Here is a 16,578-nt window from a genome sequence, read left to right as displayed (position 1 = left end):
AATGGTTTCACAAATTTCCTTTTTTTTTCTGGCTCTTTAATGCAGCAGCACTGAACAGAAATCTGGGGTTTATGCTTATTTTTTTCCTTCCTTCCTTCTTCTTTCCACTATTAAAAAATATGCTTTCCCTTTGAAATAACGATTTTACTTCAGCCCTGTGTTAGGCTGAAAGACTGTGGCTGTCATGTGGTAGCTTTCCAGACCCATGAAGAGAAGAGGGAGAGAAGGAAGCAGTTCCATTACATGACCATGCAAAGAGTGTCAAGGGAATAAAACCAGATGGGTCCATTAGTAATAAGAGTATGTGCAGAGAATGAAACCAAGCTTCTGTCACACCACTTTTTTTTTCAAAATGAAAAAAGTAGGCATTTAAAGTCCATGAACTCAGTAAAAGTAGATGTGAAAGAAGGGAAATGTGATTATGGATGATGAATAGACTTTGGCAAAAGAATAGGATAGAAGTTGGTGAAAATAAACAGCGAGAAGCAGTTAACTAAGGTTCCCTTGAAACTGGGAACTCAACGCGCTGTGTATATATTTCTGTGGAAATCTCAGTCTAAAAAAAACACTTGAAGACTAGAATATCTGGTTTTAAGTGAGGCTGTTGAGACAGTGGAGATAACAAAGTGTTTGTTTTGTGGGAAACTGGTGCCACGCTATAAATTGAAATTAAATAAGCAACCAGTAATCTAGGCTCTCCTTAAACTGAATGTCCCCAGGGCTAAGAACTAAGTCCTTTGAGAATTAAGACTGTATACAGCAAAATCTCATCCTGCTGTTAACCATACTCAAGATAGTACCAAAATCACAAATCCAAAACAAAATTTCAAATTTTAGTGTGAATATTGGATCCGTGTTTCATTGGGAAATATAAATTATTTTTTCATTGAGAAATTAGAGAACTCACAAAAAGAAAAAACTTGTCCTTGTTAATAAATTACTATTTTGGGTCAAGAAAACAAATGGACAAATAAATGCAATACCTAAGTTAAAGATGTAGAACAATAAAACCTGTACATACTCTTGTTATCTAAATAGGAAGCCTGTAAAAGAAGCTTACAGGTCAGGAGGTGATCAGACTGTAAAAGCTCTGAGCAGTGTGAGTAGCCATGTACTGAGAGAGTTCATGCCTCACAGTCAATAGAGTACCTGCAGATTTCCCTAGGTAGACAGGTACAAAGTCTCTCACTAAAGCTTCTTTAAAATCAGTGATGCACTGGTTGAAGAGTGGGCATCCCTTGACTGGGACATCCACACTGCTATTTGCAAAATAGAATCATTAAGAGTAAAGGAATAAATCAGCAATATCCCCAACACACGCTGCTAAAGAAGAGCAGGACTCTGCTGCTCAAGAGTTACATAAGAGGTCAGTTGAAGAGGCTGAAATGGGAACATGACATTTGCATGTATGTTGTTTTCTCAAAAAAACCCAAAAATGGAAAGGGCTAAAAGCATCCGACCAATCTCATGACAGACTCTGATGAAGTGGAAAACGCATTTAAACACTTCACTAAAACAATGTAAATATAAAAGAATATATAAAGAATTACTTAGATCTCACTTTACCTGCAGCTGAGTCCTCTGAAGTAGGAAGTAGGGATTACTATGTAGGAAAGTGATTTGGAAGTTACCTAGTAATTTTATAGAAACCTTAGCTCACTGTTCAGCAGCAGGTCACAAAAGTGCTGAGAATGACTCAGTAGGAGATAAAAAATAAAACTGAAAACAGTTTTACACTGTGTAAATTGATGGTGCAGTTAGGTCAACGTAGTGTAAAATTCTGGTCTGCTCTGTTACAAAAAAACAGCAAAGCTAGGAAAAGGCTCAAATTGGAGGGTCAAAGCTGTATCATGACAACATAGCTGAGGAACAGATGAATTGTCTGGGACTCTTCTGGATGGGAAAGAGGCAGCTCCATGAGAATATAACAGGGATCTGTAAATTAAGAAGTGATGTGAAAAGGTGTGTGTTTTGATAGAGGTCGTGGTATGGAGGTAGCCAGTTCAAAATTAAAAAATGAGCAGTATTTTTTCACATGTGGCATGCTTACATTACAAAATGGGATATATAGCTAAGATCCCTGGATCAGAAACTCACTGAAGATTGATAAGTAGGAGTCAAAAGTTTATTGAAGGAAGTGTTCCAGGTTGCCTCTGACAGTTGTAAAATCCTCTGGCACTCAGTGAAAGCTATTTGATACCAGACAAGTATGTTAGATGACCGTCAGCATTAGGCAGTGCAATTTCTTCTAGTTTCATGTCAGTGTTCCAGCATTTGGATGAACTTTCAGGATGAGGGGTATTTGTAGTACCACAAACAGAACCAATGTGCTAAGCACTCTAATGGAACAAAACACTGTCTATTCCTCCTAAAGTATTGTCTGTGTGCACTGGGGAGCTGTAACGTGTTTATTCTACATCTGAAATTAAAAAGGGGGAAAAATACATGAATGGATACTAACCTGAAAATCCCACTAGGTTGTCTCTCTGAATAGCAAGGGATAATTTGCATTCTTCTTTACCAAATTTTGCAAAATGTTATTCACACACAGTAAAGGTCAGAAATTCTGAGGTTTGTTTCACTTTTCTGTTCTGCCTCACCAGGGAGGTACTTTCCACTGTGAGTTGGCTTTTCTTGGCAAGTTTTTTTCATCTCCCTCCTCATTCTGCTGGAATGTCCAGACCATAGATTTTTCTTCTTCAAGAGAGACAGCCTTTACCTTGACAGCAGAGTGTTCACTTTTTTAAGACTAAAATCTCTAAGAAGCAGAATTGCAAGAGGAATAATTCTTGAGTTTTTACACTCTATTCAGGGTACATGTGAATAATGTTTGGCCACACTGTATGAACATAGTTCCTTCAATTTTGTTATTCCTCCCTGAATTGACTAATCTAAGAACAACGTAACTAAAAGGAGAAAAATATCACACTTCAGTGTATCTATGCCAATTTACAGTAATGTTCCTGTTAGCACTTTCAAATCCGTATCTTGCTTTTATACTCGTATAGTATTCAATAAAGACAAAAAGGAGCAGCTTTTTCCTCTAGATAAATCTTGTATTTCAGAGCTATTTGAGCATGCAAAAGTTGTCAATAAGTTGCATGACTACTACTTTCAGGCTTGTCCTTCCATAGGTCTTATATTTTAAAACCCCCAGTAATTTCCTACATTAGTTCATTACAAAATCTTGATTATAAACATTACTTTAACTGCATGCTAACTGTGTTCTCTTTTTACAGGGATAAAACTAATTCCCTTATTCAGTCCTCAGAAAAAATCCTGAAGGTGTTGAAAAGAAAAACCCTAAGGTATTACAGCTAGAATAGAGAAATACTTGCCTCATGACTGTACAAGAAATTGACCTAAAGCAGTAGAAAAGGATGAACAATGTTAGGATCCACAACTGTGTTAATATTTTTAAAGACCTAACACCTATTTGTGCCTTGTACCTTACTTTATGAAGGTTACAGTGTATTCTGGCAGCTCTATTCCTTTCTGAATACGTATTTAGCACTGCTATAGTCATTGAATCAAAGGTGTCTGCTCATGTCTATGAAACTGGCTACTGCCAATTAGAAAAAGTTTTATTCCAATTAAAGAGAACAATGAGGGAATTAGATGCAGTTGTTCAGCTACAATTTTTATATCTTTCTTTAAAAATATCAAATTTTGGAGGAATCTTTGTTGCTGAACAGGTTTAGTTAGTTAGGTAGTTGACAGTTAACTTGGTTTTCCTATTTAAGGTGGTATAAGCCTTTTTTTCTCAAAGAATAAATAATAGTTGTACTGTATTTGCAATCATGAGGATTAGTGAAACAGAAACAGGGAGCAATGTGAAGATAATTTTATATTTCTTCTGCCTTCAGAGTTTTAGCCTTTTAATTTCAAATCAAGTTTTATGCTTTGTTTTCAGAAAAGGACATGTGGGATGGATGTTTAGATAAACTTTCCAAGCATGAGTGTAGTTAAGTGCTGGAAGGGGTCAGTCAGAGAAGTGCTAAGAAATTAGGGAATCCTTTTTTGTTAGATATAGAGGAATAGCTTTCCCTGTGATAATAAAAGAAATTTTGTTTACAGTTCTGTTATCTTTTATTTTAATAAGATAAAAATTACATTGTTATTAGGGGTTGGTGTGTAAAAATAAGTGTTCATCATATTTAAAAATTGTTCTAATAAATGTTCAGTTGTGTAACTTGCATGAAAAGATGACAAGCTAGAGTGTTTCTGGTGTGATGAATTCAGTTGGATATGCTCTTGATTTAAATTAGTTAAAAGTGTGTTTTATCTCTGTGTCATGTTATTTGGGGCTAGATAAATCTCAGGCTTTTAAAGAAAGCAGATTCTGTAGATTGAAGGATTAGCCAGTAGTTGAATGAACTGGCCATAAAAACATGTGTTCCTTAGTCAGGTCTGGAAAACAAAACAGTTCAATAGTATTGACCAATCCCTTATTTCAGTTTAGGAAGGTATTCCATACATCCCAGGGATCTTGCTGGTAGCCTAATACTGTTGGAATGGCTAAGGAACTGAGGAGTAAGCACAAGTTAAGGTAGGAGTTACTTTAATATTGCCCTAAAAAAATCTAAACTTTGTATTAATCACTTTAATCCAGAGCAGAAATTTTCCTAGACAAAGACTCACAGTTTATGTGCTTTTGCACGCAGAAGTGATGATTTCAGAAGTGATGATTACCTTTCAGAGTGTCACATCAGAGCAGTTCTGACCATCTCTTCTATCACATTGTTGCTTGTCCTTATAAAACATAAATACAATCTAAAATACACACTAGGAAAACATCTCAGTGAAGTTTAACCCAGAACAGGAAAATGAAAGATGATTCTCAAAAAAAGAAAAGAGATGAAAATCCAACTTTAAGGTGTTTTTATTACCTGCATTAATGTTCAAGATTTTCCAGTGCTGAAGTACTTTTCACTTTCAAAGTGCTTTCCAAACACTCACCCACAGCTGTTTACTTAAAGACTTCTGTTAAGAGGGTGAAAGGAATGTACTGAAAATGTCTCTCTCTGGAGGCTGACAAGCTTTATAATACAAAAGATTTTAAGTTTTCCTCCTCCCTGTTGTTTGGATCTTAAGCAGTCATATTTAAACTCATAAAGGAAAGAGACATCAAAACATATTGTTCCTAATTACACCATCACATCATAAATTGCAACCCGATTTTCCTATTTATTTAATGATAGCGTGATTTTAAATCAATCCCAAAAATTGTCTGTAATTCTCTCTCCAAAGACTCTTTTAAAGTGAATTAATTATCAGCCTAAAATACATTTTATTAATTTTTGGTGTTGGCACTACCCGGTTGTACATTATTTTCCAAATCAAAGAGTCTCTTTATATGCTTTAGTTTTAAAATTTCATCAAAACATAATTATATAGAAATAGTGATTCAATTAAATAGTGTATTAGGAGGCTATTCAGGTACTTCATACTGCATTTCAGAGCAATTCAGATTTGGTTATATTTTGCTTATGTTTTAACTTTTTTCCAAAATCAAATCCTAAGTACATCTACATCTACTTCTAGTCCTAGAACATAACTCCATAATTAAAAAATATAACAAAACAACCCACAAAAGAAACAGGCTCCAACAAACCAGTAAGAAGACAAAGAACAAAAATGCTTTTTTTCACTTTTCAGCCCCTCTAGACAATTCAGATTATGTGTGAAATATTGAAAAATTACAGCAAAACATTTTAGATCTCTCAGATCTGAGAAATATCTTCCTTAAACCTTGGTTTTTCAACAGACCTTTGCCTGGAATGCTAGTTTTATACATGACCTGTTTAATCAAAGTGGTCAGGATCACCCACTGGCAGTGTGATGTTCAGCCTTCTCCCAGCTGTAGCAGTTCCACATGACATCCCTCCCCACTGTCAGCTTTCAAGCCCATCAGGCATGTTTTGAGCAAGCTGTGCAGCCCAGGAGGCCAGAACTGAGAGGCACTGTAATGACTCTGCATGGGGCAGGACACAAAGAGCTCATCAGACCTCGTGCCAGCTGCAATGCAGATGTTCTGTGTGGCCTCCTTCTCTACATTTACTCAGGCCACCTGGCTTTGTAAGATATAAAAATGGTGAAATCTAATTTTCAGCTTTACTTTCAGAAATACTGTGTTGAGTAGGTTGTCAAAAGTCAGTGTTTAAAAGATGTAATGTACTTGAAGGTATTTCTAAAGCAACTTCTGTGCCACAGTGGTTGCTGTTATCTTGCTCTGCAGCAATCATGCTGAGGCAGCTGGACTTGTGAGAGAAGCTGTACTGTTATAATCAGATTGAGAAATTAAGTTGTAAACTGTTAGCTTTTCCTGCCTATCCATAAGAACAACAAAATAGCATGTCTCGCATCTTCACTTGTACAGTAATTTCTCCTATACGTTCACAATATGTGGAGTGCCCCAGGTGACACATTTCTGAGCTGGCTCATTGTATATTCTGGCAGCACCGAGAGAATGCAACAAACTGTTATAAACTGTTACATACTCTGGCATATGTAATAATGTCTGGCCTTGATGGGGTTAGTTAAACCTATGGGTGGCTTGAGAGGCACAGTTGAGCATTTAGTCATAATTTCTGTGAAATGTGGTTGTCTTAAAACTCTCCTTGCCAACAGAAGAGCTCTGGTAAACAAATATCCATCTTTTAAAAGGGAAAAATCAAGTTCTTGTTCCTTTGTGCCTAAAATATCCACATATCCTCTGAACTCAGTGGAGGCCATGATGTGGTTTAACTTTTATGTTTGCATGGATGTTTACTGTAGTGGGATGAACAAAAATGTAATGACCAGAATATCTGAAATGACTGGCACCTGGAAAAATCGGTGCAAAGCTACAGAGCTTGTTTGTCAAGCCTGCTGGGGGCAGGCACCCCATCTGCACCAGCACAGACTAAATCATCTACAGGACAGCACAAACAGCTGTAGGTACCTGAGAGCATTACACCCCTGTGTATGGACACAATAGAAGTGACAAAATTTGTTGTAGGAGACTTTCTTTTGCTTCCATGCTGCAAAGGAGCATCAGAGGACCGCTGAACCTAGCAGATACTGAGATAGTCATGCAAAACTAAGTGGTCTCTGCCAAGCAACCTCCTTGCCAAAGAGAGAGAGGATGTTCCTTATCATATATGCAGTGAAAAGGAAGAAAAGCAGCCAAAGATAAGGAGACAGAATCAAACATATTTCAGGGGGGTGAATTGTAAGATGAGTGTTTATGGAATGAGAAGTCCAATTGTATTTTTTATTGCATCTTCTTAAAGTGAGTTTATTTGAAACCAACACCTCTTCTGAGAGGCAACTGTATAAAAAACAGTTCTTGGGGGTAAGTGTCATGAATTCTTGGGTGACCTTGGCTTTTTTCACATTTGGACTGAATTGGGTCCACCTATGGTGTAAAACAGGATAAAAAAATAAGCACACCACTAATCTTGGATACTTACATAATAAGTCCAGGCTAAAGTGAAAAAGGGAACCTGGCAATGAAATTACTTAGTTTACACAGAAGAAGAGGAAAAATCTTGTGACAGGACCTGGAGGACTATGACATTTCAATTCTACATTTGGGGTTTATTGAAACAAAAACTAGAACAAGTGACTTTAAAAACAAACAAACAAAATGCAGAATGTTAAACATTACAACTAAAAACATTTGTAAATGCTTCTCTTCCCTATGCAAAATGCCCTTACCAAATGATTCTTTCCTTCATTTCTGTTGCTCTTGTTCAGACAACTCTGTGGCTGGCTTGCAAGCATCATACATTCCCAGTGCATGGGCCACTGTTTAGGACACATCCTGCTCTTACTCTGGAGGTCTGGCTGAGGAACTGATCTTTCCCCTTGGCAGTAGCCTCCAAACTGGTACACTTACATCTTGCTCTCCCTCTTCCCACCTCCTTCTTATGGGAGCTTTTCTGACCTGGTGCTAAGGGAGGAGGGCACAGGCCTGGTGTGGGGCAGGTGCTCCCCAACATGCAAGCGCTGGTGAGGAACTGGGATACCCTCACTGCAGACATCATTTGAGCCAGCATGGGGTGGCTAGGGCTGAGTCAATGACACTGGTATTCTCATGGTTTTTCCACTCCCACTGGTCATTCTGATAACATTTTCATCTGAATATATGCAGCTAGGAAAGACTGCAAGGAAAATACTCTTGTGCACTTAAAGCACTTAAAACTCTACTTTGCATTACAGAGCCCCTCTGCAGGTACAAAGCAGTGAAGAGCTCTGCTTGCAACAAAAGTGCATAAGAAAGTAGAAGAGTATTTGTGCAAACGTCTTTCATGTAATAAACCCAGAAAATGTAACTGAAAGACAATAAGAAGGATTGAGATCACCTAGGCAAAGAGATTATTCACTGTGTTAAGATAAGAGAATGATCTTGAGAGACAACAGAGATACAGAGATACAGAGATTAGAAAAGGTTTGTAGGAAGACCTGAGAATGGAAGTTCAAATACTTCAACCTGAAGTGTGAAGAAGACCAACAAGATGCCAGAGAAATTATGTGGAGCATCACAAAATAAAATAATTACTTAAAGTAAAAAGGAACACAGATGCTGTCAGAGGTCATAAGGCATTTCGCTTTGTTCCGGGTTCTTGCAGCCAATCTGGGCACTTTTTGATTACCACTGATTCTTATCCATTTCTCAGCAGTAACCAGTGAGTCTGAGCAATCAAACTGGCTACAAAATCCATAAATCTCTTATCTCTGAATAACTGCTTCAAGGGGATTATGTCAGCAAATAACTGTAGACAGGGAGAAGCAGAGAATTTGCTGATTGATTTCTTCCTCATGACATTCAAATTTGCTGTTTAAGCAGGAACCAGTATATTAGTAAGACTTTGGTCTTCAAATGCTTTCCTGTATCCTCAAGTCAAGCAACTTGCTGTATAATTAACATATATAAATAAAGATATCTCTGTTTCACTACAACCCTTCTGCCAAAACACAGTAGTGAAGACTATGCCTGAGATACAGAGATTCCTCTGAACAAATAACTCAATTGGCCCAGATTCTACCTAAACTTTAGGGAAGCTGGTAGGTTTGAAAATCTGATGAGCTGAGTATTGAGCTTTCCACTGCCTAAAAGATCCTGTTCCTTTCCTCTGTTTGCATCCTCTTTCAATAACGTTCTCCTGCTGCTTAACCTGTACCAGCATGAGGGCCCACTGGAACTCCCCAGCTATCAATTCAGTTCCCTCACATGGCAGAAAACAGCCCAGCTGTGTACTTTCTCCTGAAAGATCTAATGAGCAGCACCACCAGGTAGGAAGAGAGGAAGGGAAAGAGCAGGAGCAGAGGTAAGGAAAGTGACACATTCTGCACTTGGAATGGGGCAACCAGTATGTATGGACAGACTGGGGAATGAGATTCTAGAAAGCAGCACCACAGAAAAGGACCTGGGGGTCCTGGTTGCTGACAAGTTGAATGACAAGTTGACAAGTGCCCTGGCAGCCAGGATGCACCCCTGTCTTGAGGTGCATCAGGCACAGCATCACCAGCTGGGCAAGGGAGGGGATTGTCCTGCTCTGCTCTGCACTGGGGCAGCCTCACTTCGAGTGCTAGGGGCAGTTTTGGGTGCCAAAATTTAAGATACAAAGTATGGGAGAGTGCCCAAAGGAGGACCACAAGGAAGGTGAAGGCCTTGAGGGAAAGCCATATGAGGAGCAGCTGAGGGAATTCGGTCTGTTCAGCCTGGAGGAGATGGAGGTGAGATCTCATCACAGTGTACAACTTCCTCGTGAGGGAAGAGGAAGGGCAGACACAGATCTCTTCTCTGTGGTGATCAGCGAGAGGACTTGAAGGAGTGGCCTCAAGTTGTGTCAGGGAGGTTTAGGTTGGATATTAGATTGAGGTTCTTGACCCAGGGGGTGTTTGGGCTCTGGAACAGGCTCCCCAGGGAAGTGGTCACAGCACCAGCCTGACAGAGTTTGAGAAGCATTTGGATAATGCTCTTGGGCACGTGGTGTGACTCTTGGGGATGGTGCTGTGCAGGGCCAGGAGTTGGATTCAATGATCCTTAGGGGTCCCTTCCAACATAGCATGCTCTGTGATTCTGTGATTCTTTGCTTGCCTGTTTCACTGTGAACCAAAATCAGAGAGCTGAGCCTAAGTGGGATTAAGACATGAATCTTTGTTGTCTGGAGTGGTGTAAAATCACACTATCACTAACACTTACAGGGTTCTATGAATGGGACAAGGAGAGAGAATCTGGGCTTTTACTATGCAGGGATTGATTTTAACTTCAGTGGTATCAAATCTTCTAATGTGCAGAACAGTAATGTATTTTTATTGTTTCCTTCATTTTGTTCTATTTTCCCCCGTTCACTGCTTATAATGGGACCACACACAGGATTAAAGACACTACAAATCTAATTGCAGTCTGGAATGAATTTAAGGAGAAGTAAAAAATCAGGGGGGGTAGAGCTGAGCTGGTTTTCTCCAACACAGCCTAACAAGATGCTTTGCTTGAATATTTACATTGCTATGGAGGCCTATTCTTCCTGAAGCTTTTAACTAATTTTTGAAGCTAGTGAGAATTTATAGCCCTTGGCACAATTTTTAGTATACTAGAAAATAAGAAAGAAATTAAAGAGTTGAGCATAAATGAAAATTGCATGTAGGTTTGCTCTGTGAAGATGACAGATGATTACAAGCACTTGAGTATCAGATAATTTAGAAATTATCAGTTTGCACTTATTTTTCATGTGATCTCATTTATCACAGAAATGGTTGCTAGGATGTTATGCTTTGAAATTTGAAACTTTCTCCAGAAAAAGAGCAATTGTGAAAAGGGTTTTTTTTAAACATATTTTCTTTTTGGCAGCCTCTCTATGGTGAAATTATTGATGCTAAATGGTTTTCTTATATCAAGACTTCATCTTACAAGCACTTACACCTAGACTTAATTTATGGTTTATGTTAGATCTCTGAGTGAAGTTAAGCATGCATAAGACATATATATGCAGCTGACCTTAAACTCCTGTCAACTTTCTGTGCCTAATATTTTCTCCTTGCTCCTGGCAATTATGTTTCCAGGTTACTGTTTAGATCATGGAAATAATTTTTCAGTGGTCACTGAACAAACCTGGAGACTTTCACCACTGAACAAACATGGAGACTCATGTAAAATGGAAGCTGTGTGTGTATGAGCTGAGTTGCTTAAAACCCCAGTGAGATGATGAATAGTGAACATTACATGCCTGCATGGCACCTTGGCTAAGTCCTCTCCAATCCCAGTCCCTGGGATTTTTTAGCAAGTCTTGAGACTTTCCTCTCACCTTTTCTGTGTCAGGGTCACTTTAAAACACTTTTAGACTATTCCAGATGATGCAGATGGAACTGGGATTCTGTCTGCAAGCACTGGAGATCACTTTTGACAGTCATGGCTTGCTGCTTTTGGCACAACCTTGCCTCATGCTGAGCAGTACAGTAGTTGGCTGCTGTAGGGAGCAGCCTGGCAAGAAGTTCTGAGTGAGAGGCAGAAACAGGAAGAGGTAAACACACTAGAGAGCCCTTAATCCATGCAATGGGAGCAGCCACTGGAAGGAACAGGTCAGGGAATCTCAAACAGGAAGGTAATACTAAGTTTGTTTTGTATTTCAGAAAGAGGAGATTTATACCTTTCTGCTAGAAATTCTGAAATACACACATAAACCTATGAATATAAATAGTGCTGGATAGTTCTGATCTCACCAACAGTTATTTGAATATTTTATACTGAAGAATCTTTCTTGTGAATTTGAGACCCAGGAGGCCGGACACTATCCACTTATATCCTCTTCCCAAATGACTAGTTAATGCCAGGGGAATTAGTCCCCATATGCAATACTCCTGACTTAATTTCTGAAGTGTCAGAATGGGGCCAGGTAAGTCAGTAGACACGTAAGCCCAGAAATGTAATGGGATCCTGATTCAAAAGATAGCAGGAATGGTGTTCATTGCACTCAAACCGTGACTGAGGAAGGTATTTACATCCTAAGAAATGGGCATTACTTGCTATTGTCATGAAAAGAAAACACAAACTATAGAGAAAAAGTCCAGCTCACTCCTCAGAACACCTGGGGAAAGCAGATGGATAAAAGGCTGATTCCCAGGAATATAGAGGAGGCAGAGTGATCCACCTGCTCTCTGCTGAGAACTCCTTCATCTGTTGCCTGCTTGTCCTGAAATCTTGGGACCATGAATGGTTTTGGGGTTTCAGGGAGGATGAATTGACTCTGAGATACGAGGATGAAGACTCCACTTAAATGCCTGAAAGGGGAACATGATGTTGGGCTAGAGGGAGACACAGTTACTTGCTGTGCTGCAGGCAACTGAGGGAGCAGGGGATGGGGACAGAGAAGATTACTTAATTCTAGTGTGGGATTCTCCAAGGAGGTATGAGCTCCACATTATGAAGCAATCATTAAGCCAAATCTTTATAAAATGGTTTTAATCAAGTCTTCTAGGAACAGCCCATAAAGTTCTGACTAACATACCCTCCCTAGGAATCTGAGAGAAGCTGACAGCCATGCAAATGCCACCCACACAGCTGGTGGTTGTGGGCCCAGAAATCAGGGCATGCCAAAATCTGCAGGACAATATCTTATAACAATAAAGCAAGTCTCCTCTTCTGTTGATGGTGTCACTGTGGCTCCCAGGCAGGCTGGCAGTAGTGTCTCTGCAATCCTCCTCAGTGTACCAGCTCCCTGAGCATCCCTCTCCATTGGATGGAAGAGACCTACCCCACAGATAGCTGCAGGGTACCGTGGTTTTCTGACATCCTCTAGCCAGAATTGTTGGCTAGCTAGAGGTTTTGCAGCACAGGCTGTCTGGAGCAGGGCCTGAGGACGTGAACTGGTATGCTGGGAAGGAGGGAGCACAAGCAGCGTATCTCCAGAGAGCAAAGATGGGACCTCTTCTGTGGCTTATAAGCAATCTATCACAGCAGAGTACATGCAATTGGAGTAGTCTCTTCTTGCTCAGGATAACTCAGGAGTCTAATTTAGGCAACTAAAATCCCAGACATAAAACTCAAATGCAGTGTGTGTGACCACTGAGGTCCTGCATGAGGTATTCAATCACTTTGATGGCATTTTTCTTTGTCTGCAAACTGATAGGTTTTGTTTGGGAGGAAAAAAGGAATTTTAAAGCTGAAAAAAAATCAGCACTTCAAAAAATAATATAGTCTACCCTTCCTTGCTGTTTATAGGCCTCTAATTTGGTAGTGCTGCTGCAGCTGCCAAACTGTGTAGATTGGCTCAAAGTTATTGTAACAACATTCATTTTGTATATATGAGGCATTGTAGGAAGAACTGTCTTTTCAAAAATCATTAAATAAGCATGGAAGATAAAATAGATTACTTATAAACAGGTATTTTTAGCTAAAAGAACTTGATTATATTAGAAGTTCTCATCTATAAATATAATAGCTTGTGAACTGTTCCCATCTGTCTCGTCCCTGTCCTGTGTCAGTAGGGGGAAGTAGTAACTAAGACCTTCTCTGGCTTAGATACTAAGCGCTTTCATCAGTGTATTTTTGTCCACCCTCCTTTCTCTCCCTCTTTTACATCAGCAAGAAGTTTTATTTATATTCTGCTATGAGATAGTATATCTACTACGGAAAATCACTGACAACTGCTTTGTCAGTGATGCTTATGTCCAAGTAAATCTGCTTAGTTTACAACATTTTTTGTTAATCTGGATTAAAACACTGCAAATTCTTCTCCCTGGAAGGTATTAATATTGTTTCAATTAGGCTAATCACTGTAACAGCAGTTTTCTAAAAATTGCAGTGAGGGTGGCTTTGAGTCATGCAGGGTGAGCAAGGACACCTCTCGTTCCCCATCCAGACTTCAGGCTGTGTCTCCAAATCCTGTGCCTGCTCCGAGCAGAGCCAGTTTAGCTCCACCCACTGAGCAGTCCAGCCCTTATTTATATGAAGTCTGTGGTCCAACTGGCTTCAGATGGTGTGTGTTATGTGCGTGTGCCTGCCTCCTGAGTGTGTGAGACGAGCTGGGATCATGAGCCAGGGTTGTTCCAAGTGGTTTTAATCAGCAGCCCATTAGAGGAGAACGGAAAACTTCAAACAGGGTAAGAACCAAGTAAGTAAACCTAACTTTGAACTTGCATTCTGGACAAAACAAATGCAAATTAAAATCTTCATAGTCTGTCAGTTTTCAGATAAATTATCACTTTTAGAGAGAAAGCTGTGCCTTTTAACAGGAAGAAGGAAATTTAAAAGGACTGGAATGAAGGAAACTGTAAAAACAAAGTGGGAATTGAGAATGCAAGAGAGACAAAACAGCAAACGATTGTTCACAAAGTTGGTACACTCTCTTACTTTTTTCAGCTGTGGACAGGACATGTTAAGCTTTAACCTCTTGCTTTCTTGAATACTATTGTCTGGCTGAGTAAGTAGTTCCTTTTGCAAAGGGGGTGAAGATTTCTGCTCCTCACCTGTGTGCTGGCAGGTTTGTTTTCCTGAGAGCATGGAATGGAAGAGCTCTCCACCTCATGTTGTGCTGCTGTTTGCTGCTGCTCACTTGTTGTTTTTTCGCAGGTTGTTCCAGTAACTCCATGGGAAGGTGTTTCTTTCCCAAACCTCTGCTCCTCTGGAACTTGTGACTTCTTGCCTGGCACCAGGAAAACACTCAGCAGCAGAAATGGGAAAATTCGTGCCAGCTTTGGGGAAAGTGTGCCTCTGACGTTTTTTACCCTGGCAAGAGGTGGCTACTTGGACTGCATCTGCAATGTTGCAAAGGGCAAAGTGAGGTCGGCGAAGAGGCCATGGTGTGTGGGCAAGTCCCCAGATGCCGCAGGCTTTGTCGCCCTCGTCCCTTCCTTCTGGCCTTAGTGGTGGCCCTCTGTCTGTTCTGCCAGACCCTGACTCCTCTCATGACCAGCAGCATCCTTTCAGCAGTTGTTAACGAGATTGCACCCAACAAACTGACTAAAACACAGCGAGGAAGATACAAGGAGGTCTCCCCAAGCACCATTCACTGCTTCCTCCCTGGCAGCAATTCAGAGACAGTGAAAAAGGTAAGTCAGCTGGAGCAGAGTGCTGAGCAATAATTAGCAAAGCGAGGGATAGCAAGTCTGGCAGATCATCTGAGTCCAGCTAAAATTAGCCTGAGCTTGGAAGTCTGGGATCTGTATACAAACAAATGGGTGATCTAATGACAGCAGCATATGCACAAGCACATTCCCATTACCAGCTCCTCAGTGTGCTGTTATTAACACAGGAATCCTAAAATCTTCAACTGAAATATGGCATTGCTCTGTGACTCCACGAAGATTTCAGTTTGCTGCACAGACCATGCTTTATTTTGGCTTTGGGAATTGGTTTAGAGGCTTTACAGTACAGGCACGTAAATCAGGAGCCAGTGGGGTTTCGTGGAAGTGACTGAGGTTGTTAATGGGCACAGGGACTGCAGCTGCCTTGTGTTAAAGTTATCTGCTCGTCAGCTCTGAACTTTTCTGGGATTCTGCTGAGAAGCTGGATTTAACTGTATTTGAGAAATAAAAGTTAAATTCAGTATCTCAAATGCAAAACTGTATTTGAGAAATAAAAGAACATTTTCAAATCACACTGTATACTTTGGAATCTCTGCCTCACCAATTTTACTTTGCCCACAGGTCACCTGACTTCATGTTTATTTTGTATAAGGTTCCTAGGATGGGTGTTAAAACCTAACAAATGGAGACGCTGTTATTTTTGTTGGAAAATGTAGTTTGTTAAATGGTCTCCAGACTGAGGTAGTTATTTTTACTCTGGAATCTGTGATCAGCACTAGCACAAATGTTTCAGGTTTCCTTCAGTCCTACAGAAGAACTGCAAATGGTACAGCAGATAGCACACTGTGAAATTACCATTATGCTAACATTTTCTATACAGCTTTAGCAGAATTATAAAACATTTGTGATCTCACAAATTATGGACAGCAACTACATAAAACAGTTCAAATATATTAAAAAAAATAAAAATTAAAGATAAAAAGTACCAGGCTGCTGCTTTGATTAGATGGAGTTCATAGTCTAAAAGGTCAGCAATATTGATTTTAGGAGAGCAGCTGTAAAGTGCATCTTCTGCAACAACCAAAAACAGATATGGGGAATAACTGTGGCATGAGCTCTTTAACCTTAACTCTTAAAACACTGGATGTTTTTTTACAGCACATGCTGCATTTGTCGTAATTTTATATTTTAATGACCTTTTAGTATACAAGGTATCCAGATTCAGATCTAATCTGCAATATGAAATAAATAATTACAGCTTAAATGGAAATAGGGACAGCTGACATGCAGGTTGCATTGTGTTACATCTATAGAAACAGTCCATTCCTTGTTACTCATTGCTGTTGTAATGGCAAAGAGCATTTCACTCCTTGGGCTACTTAATGCCTGCGAGAACTGGTGAAATAATGGCAAAGTTTTGATAGTGTGCTGCTTGGCTGAAAATATCTGCAGTGTCTTCTTTTGCAAATTGCCTGAGAAAAAGTGCAGATTGACACCCACGTTGGTGTGGTGGCCAATTGAAATGAGAAGAACGCTTTTGTGTTTACAACATGCTGTACTTACTCC

General features: G+C 39.7%; 1 protein-coding gene across 5 annotated transcripts in view; it reads left to right on the top strand.

The window, feature by feature from the left end:
• Window positions 1-13,963: 13,963 nt before the first annotated feature.
• The window catches only part of CPED1 (cadherin like and PC-esterase domain containing 1), a 146,728-nt gene continuing 144,113 nt past the window's right edge, over window positions 13,964-16,578 (top strand). For 4 of the 5 annotated variants that reach the window (XR_014616151.1, XM_084205572.1, XM_084205570.1 and 1 more), the window contains exons 1-2: window positions 13,964-14,099; window positions 14,558-15,036. Coding sequence is in view for 4 of the 5 variants with exons in the window: in XM_084205572.1 (XP_084061698.1) it covers window positions 14,785-15,036 (252 nt within the window). In the remaining variant the exon portion in view is untranslated. The remainder of the gene's footprint in view (window positions 14,100-14,557; window positions 15,037-16,578) is intronic. The other variant, XM_084205571.1, reaches the window with a different exon arrangement.

This window comes from Fringilla coelebs (assembly GCF_963513975.1).
Source record: "Fringilla coelebs genome assembly, chromosome: 5".
Taxonomy (NCBI): domain Eukaryota; kingdom Metazoa; phylum Chordata; class Aves; order Passeriformes; family Fringillidae; genus Fringilla; species Fringilla coelebs.
Note: the sequence above shows the minus strand (reverse complement) of the source record. Positions and strands in the feature narration are given on the sequence as shown.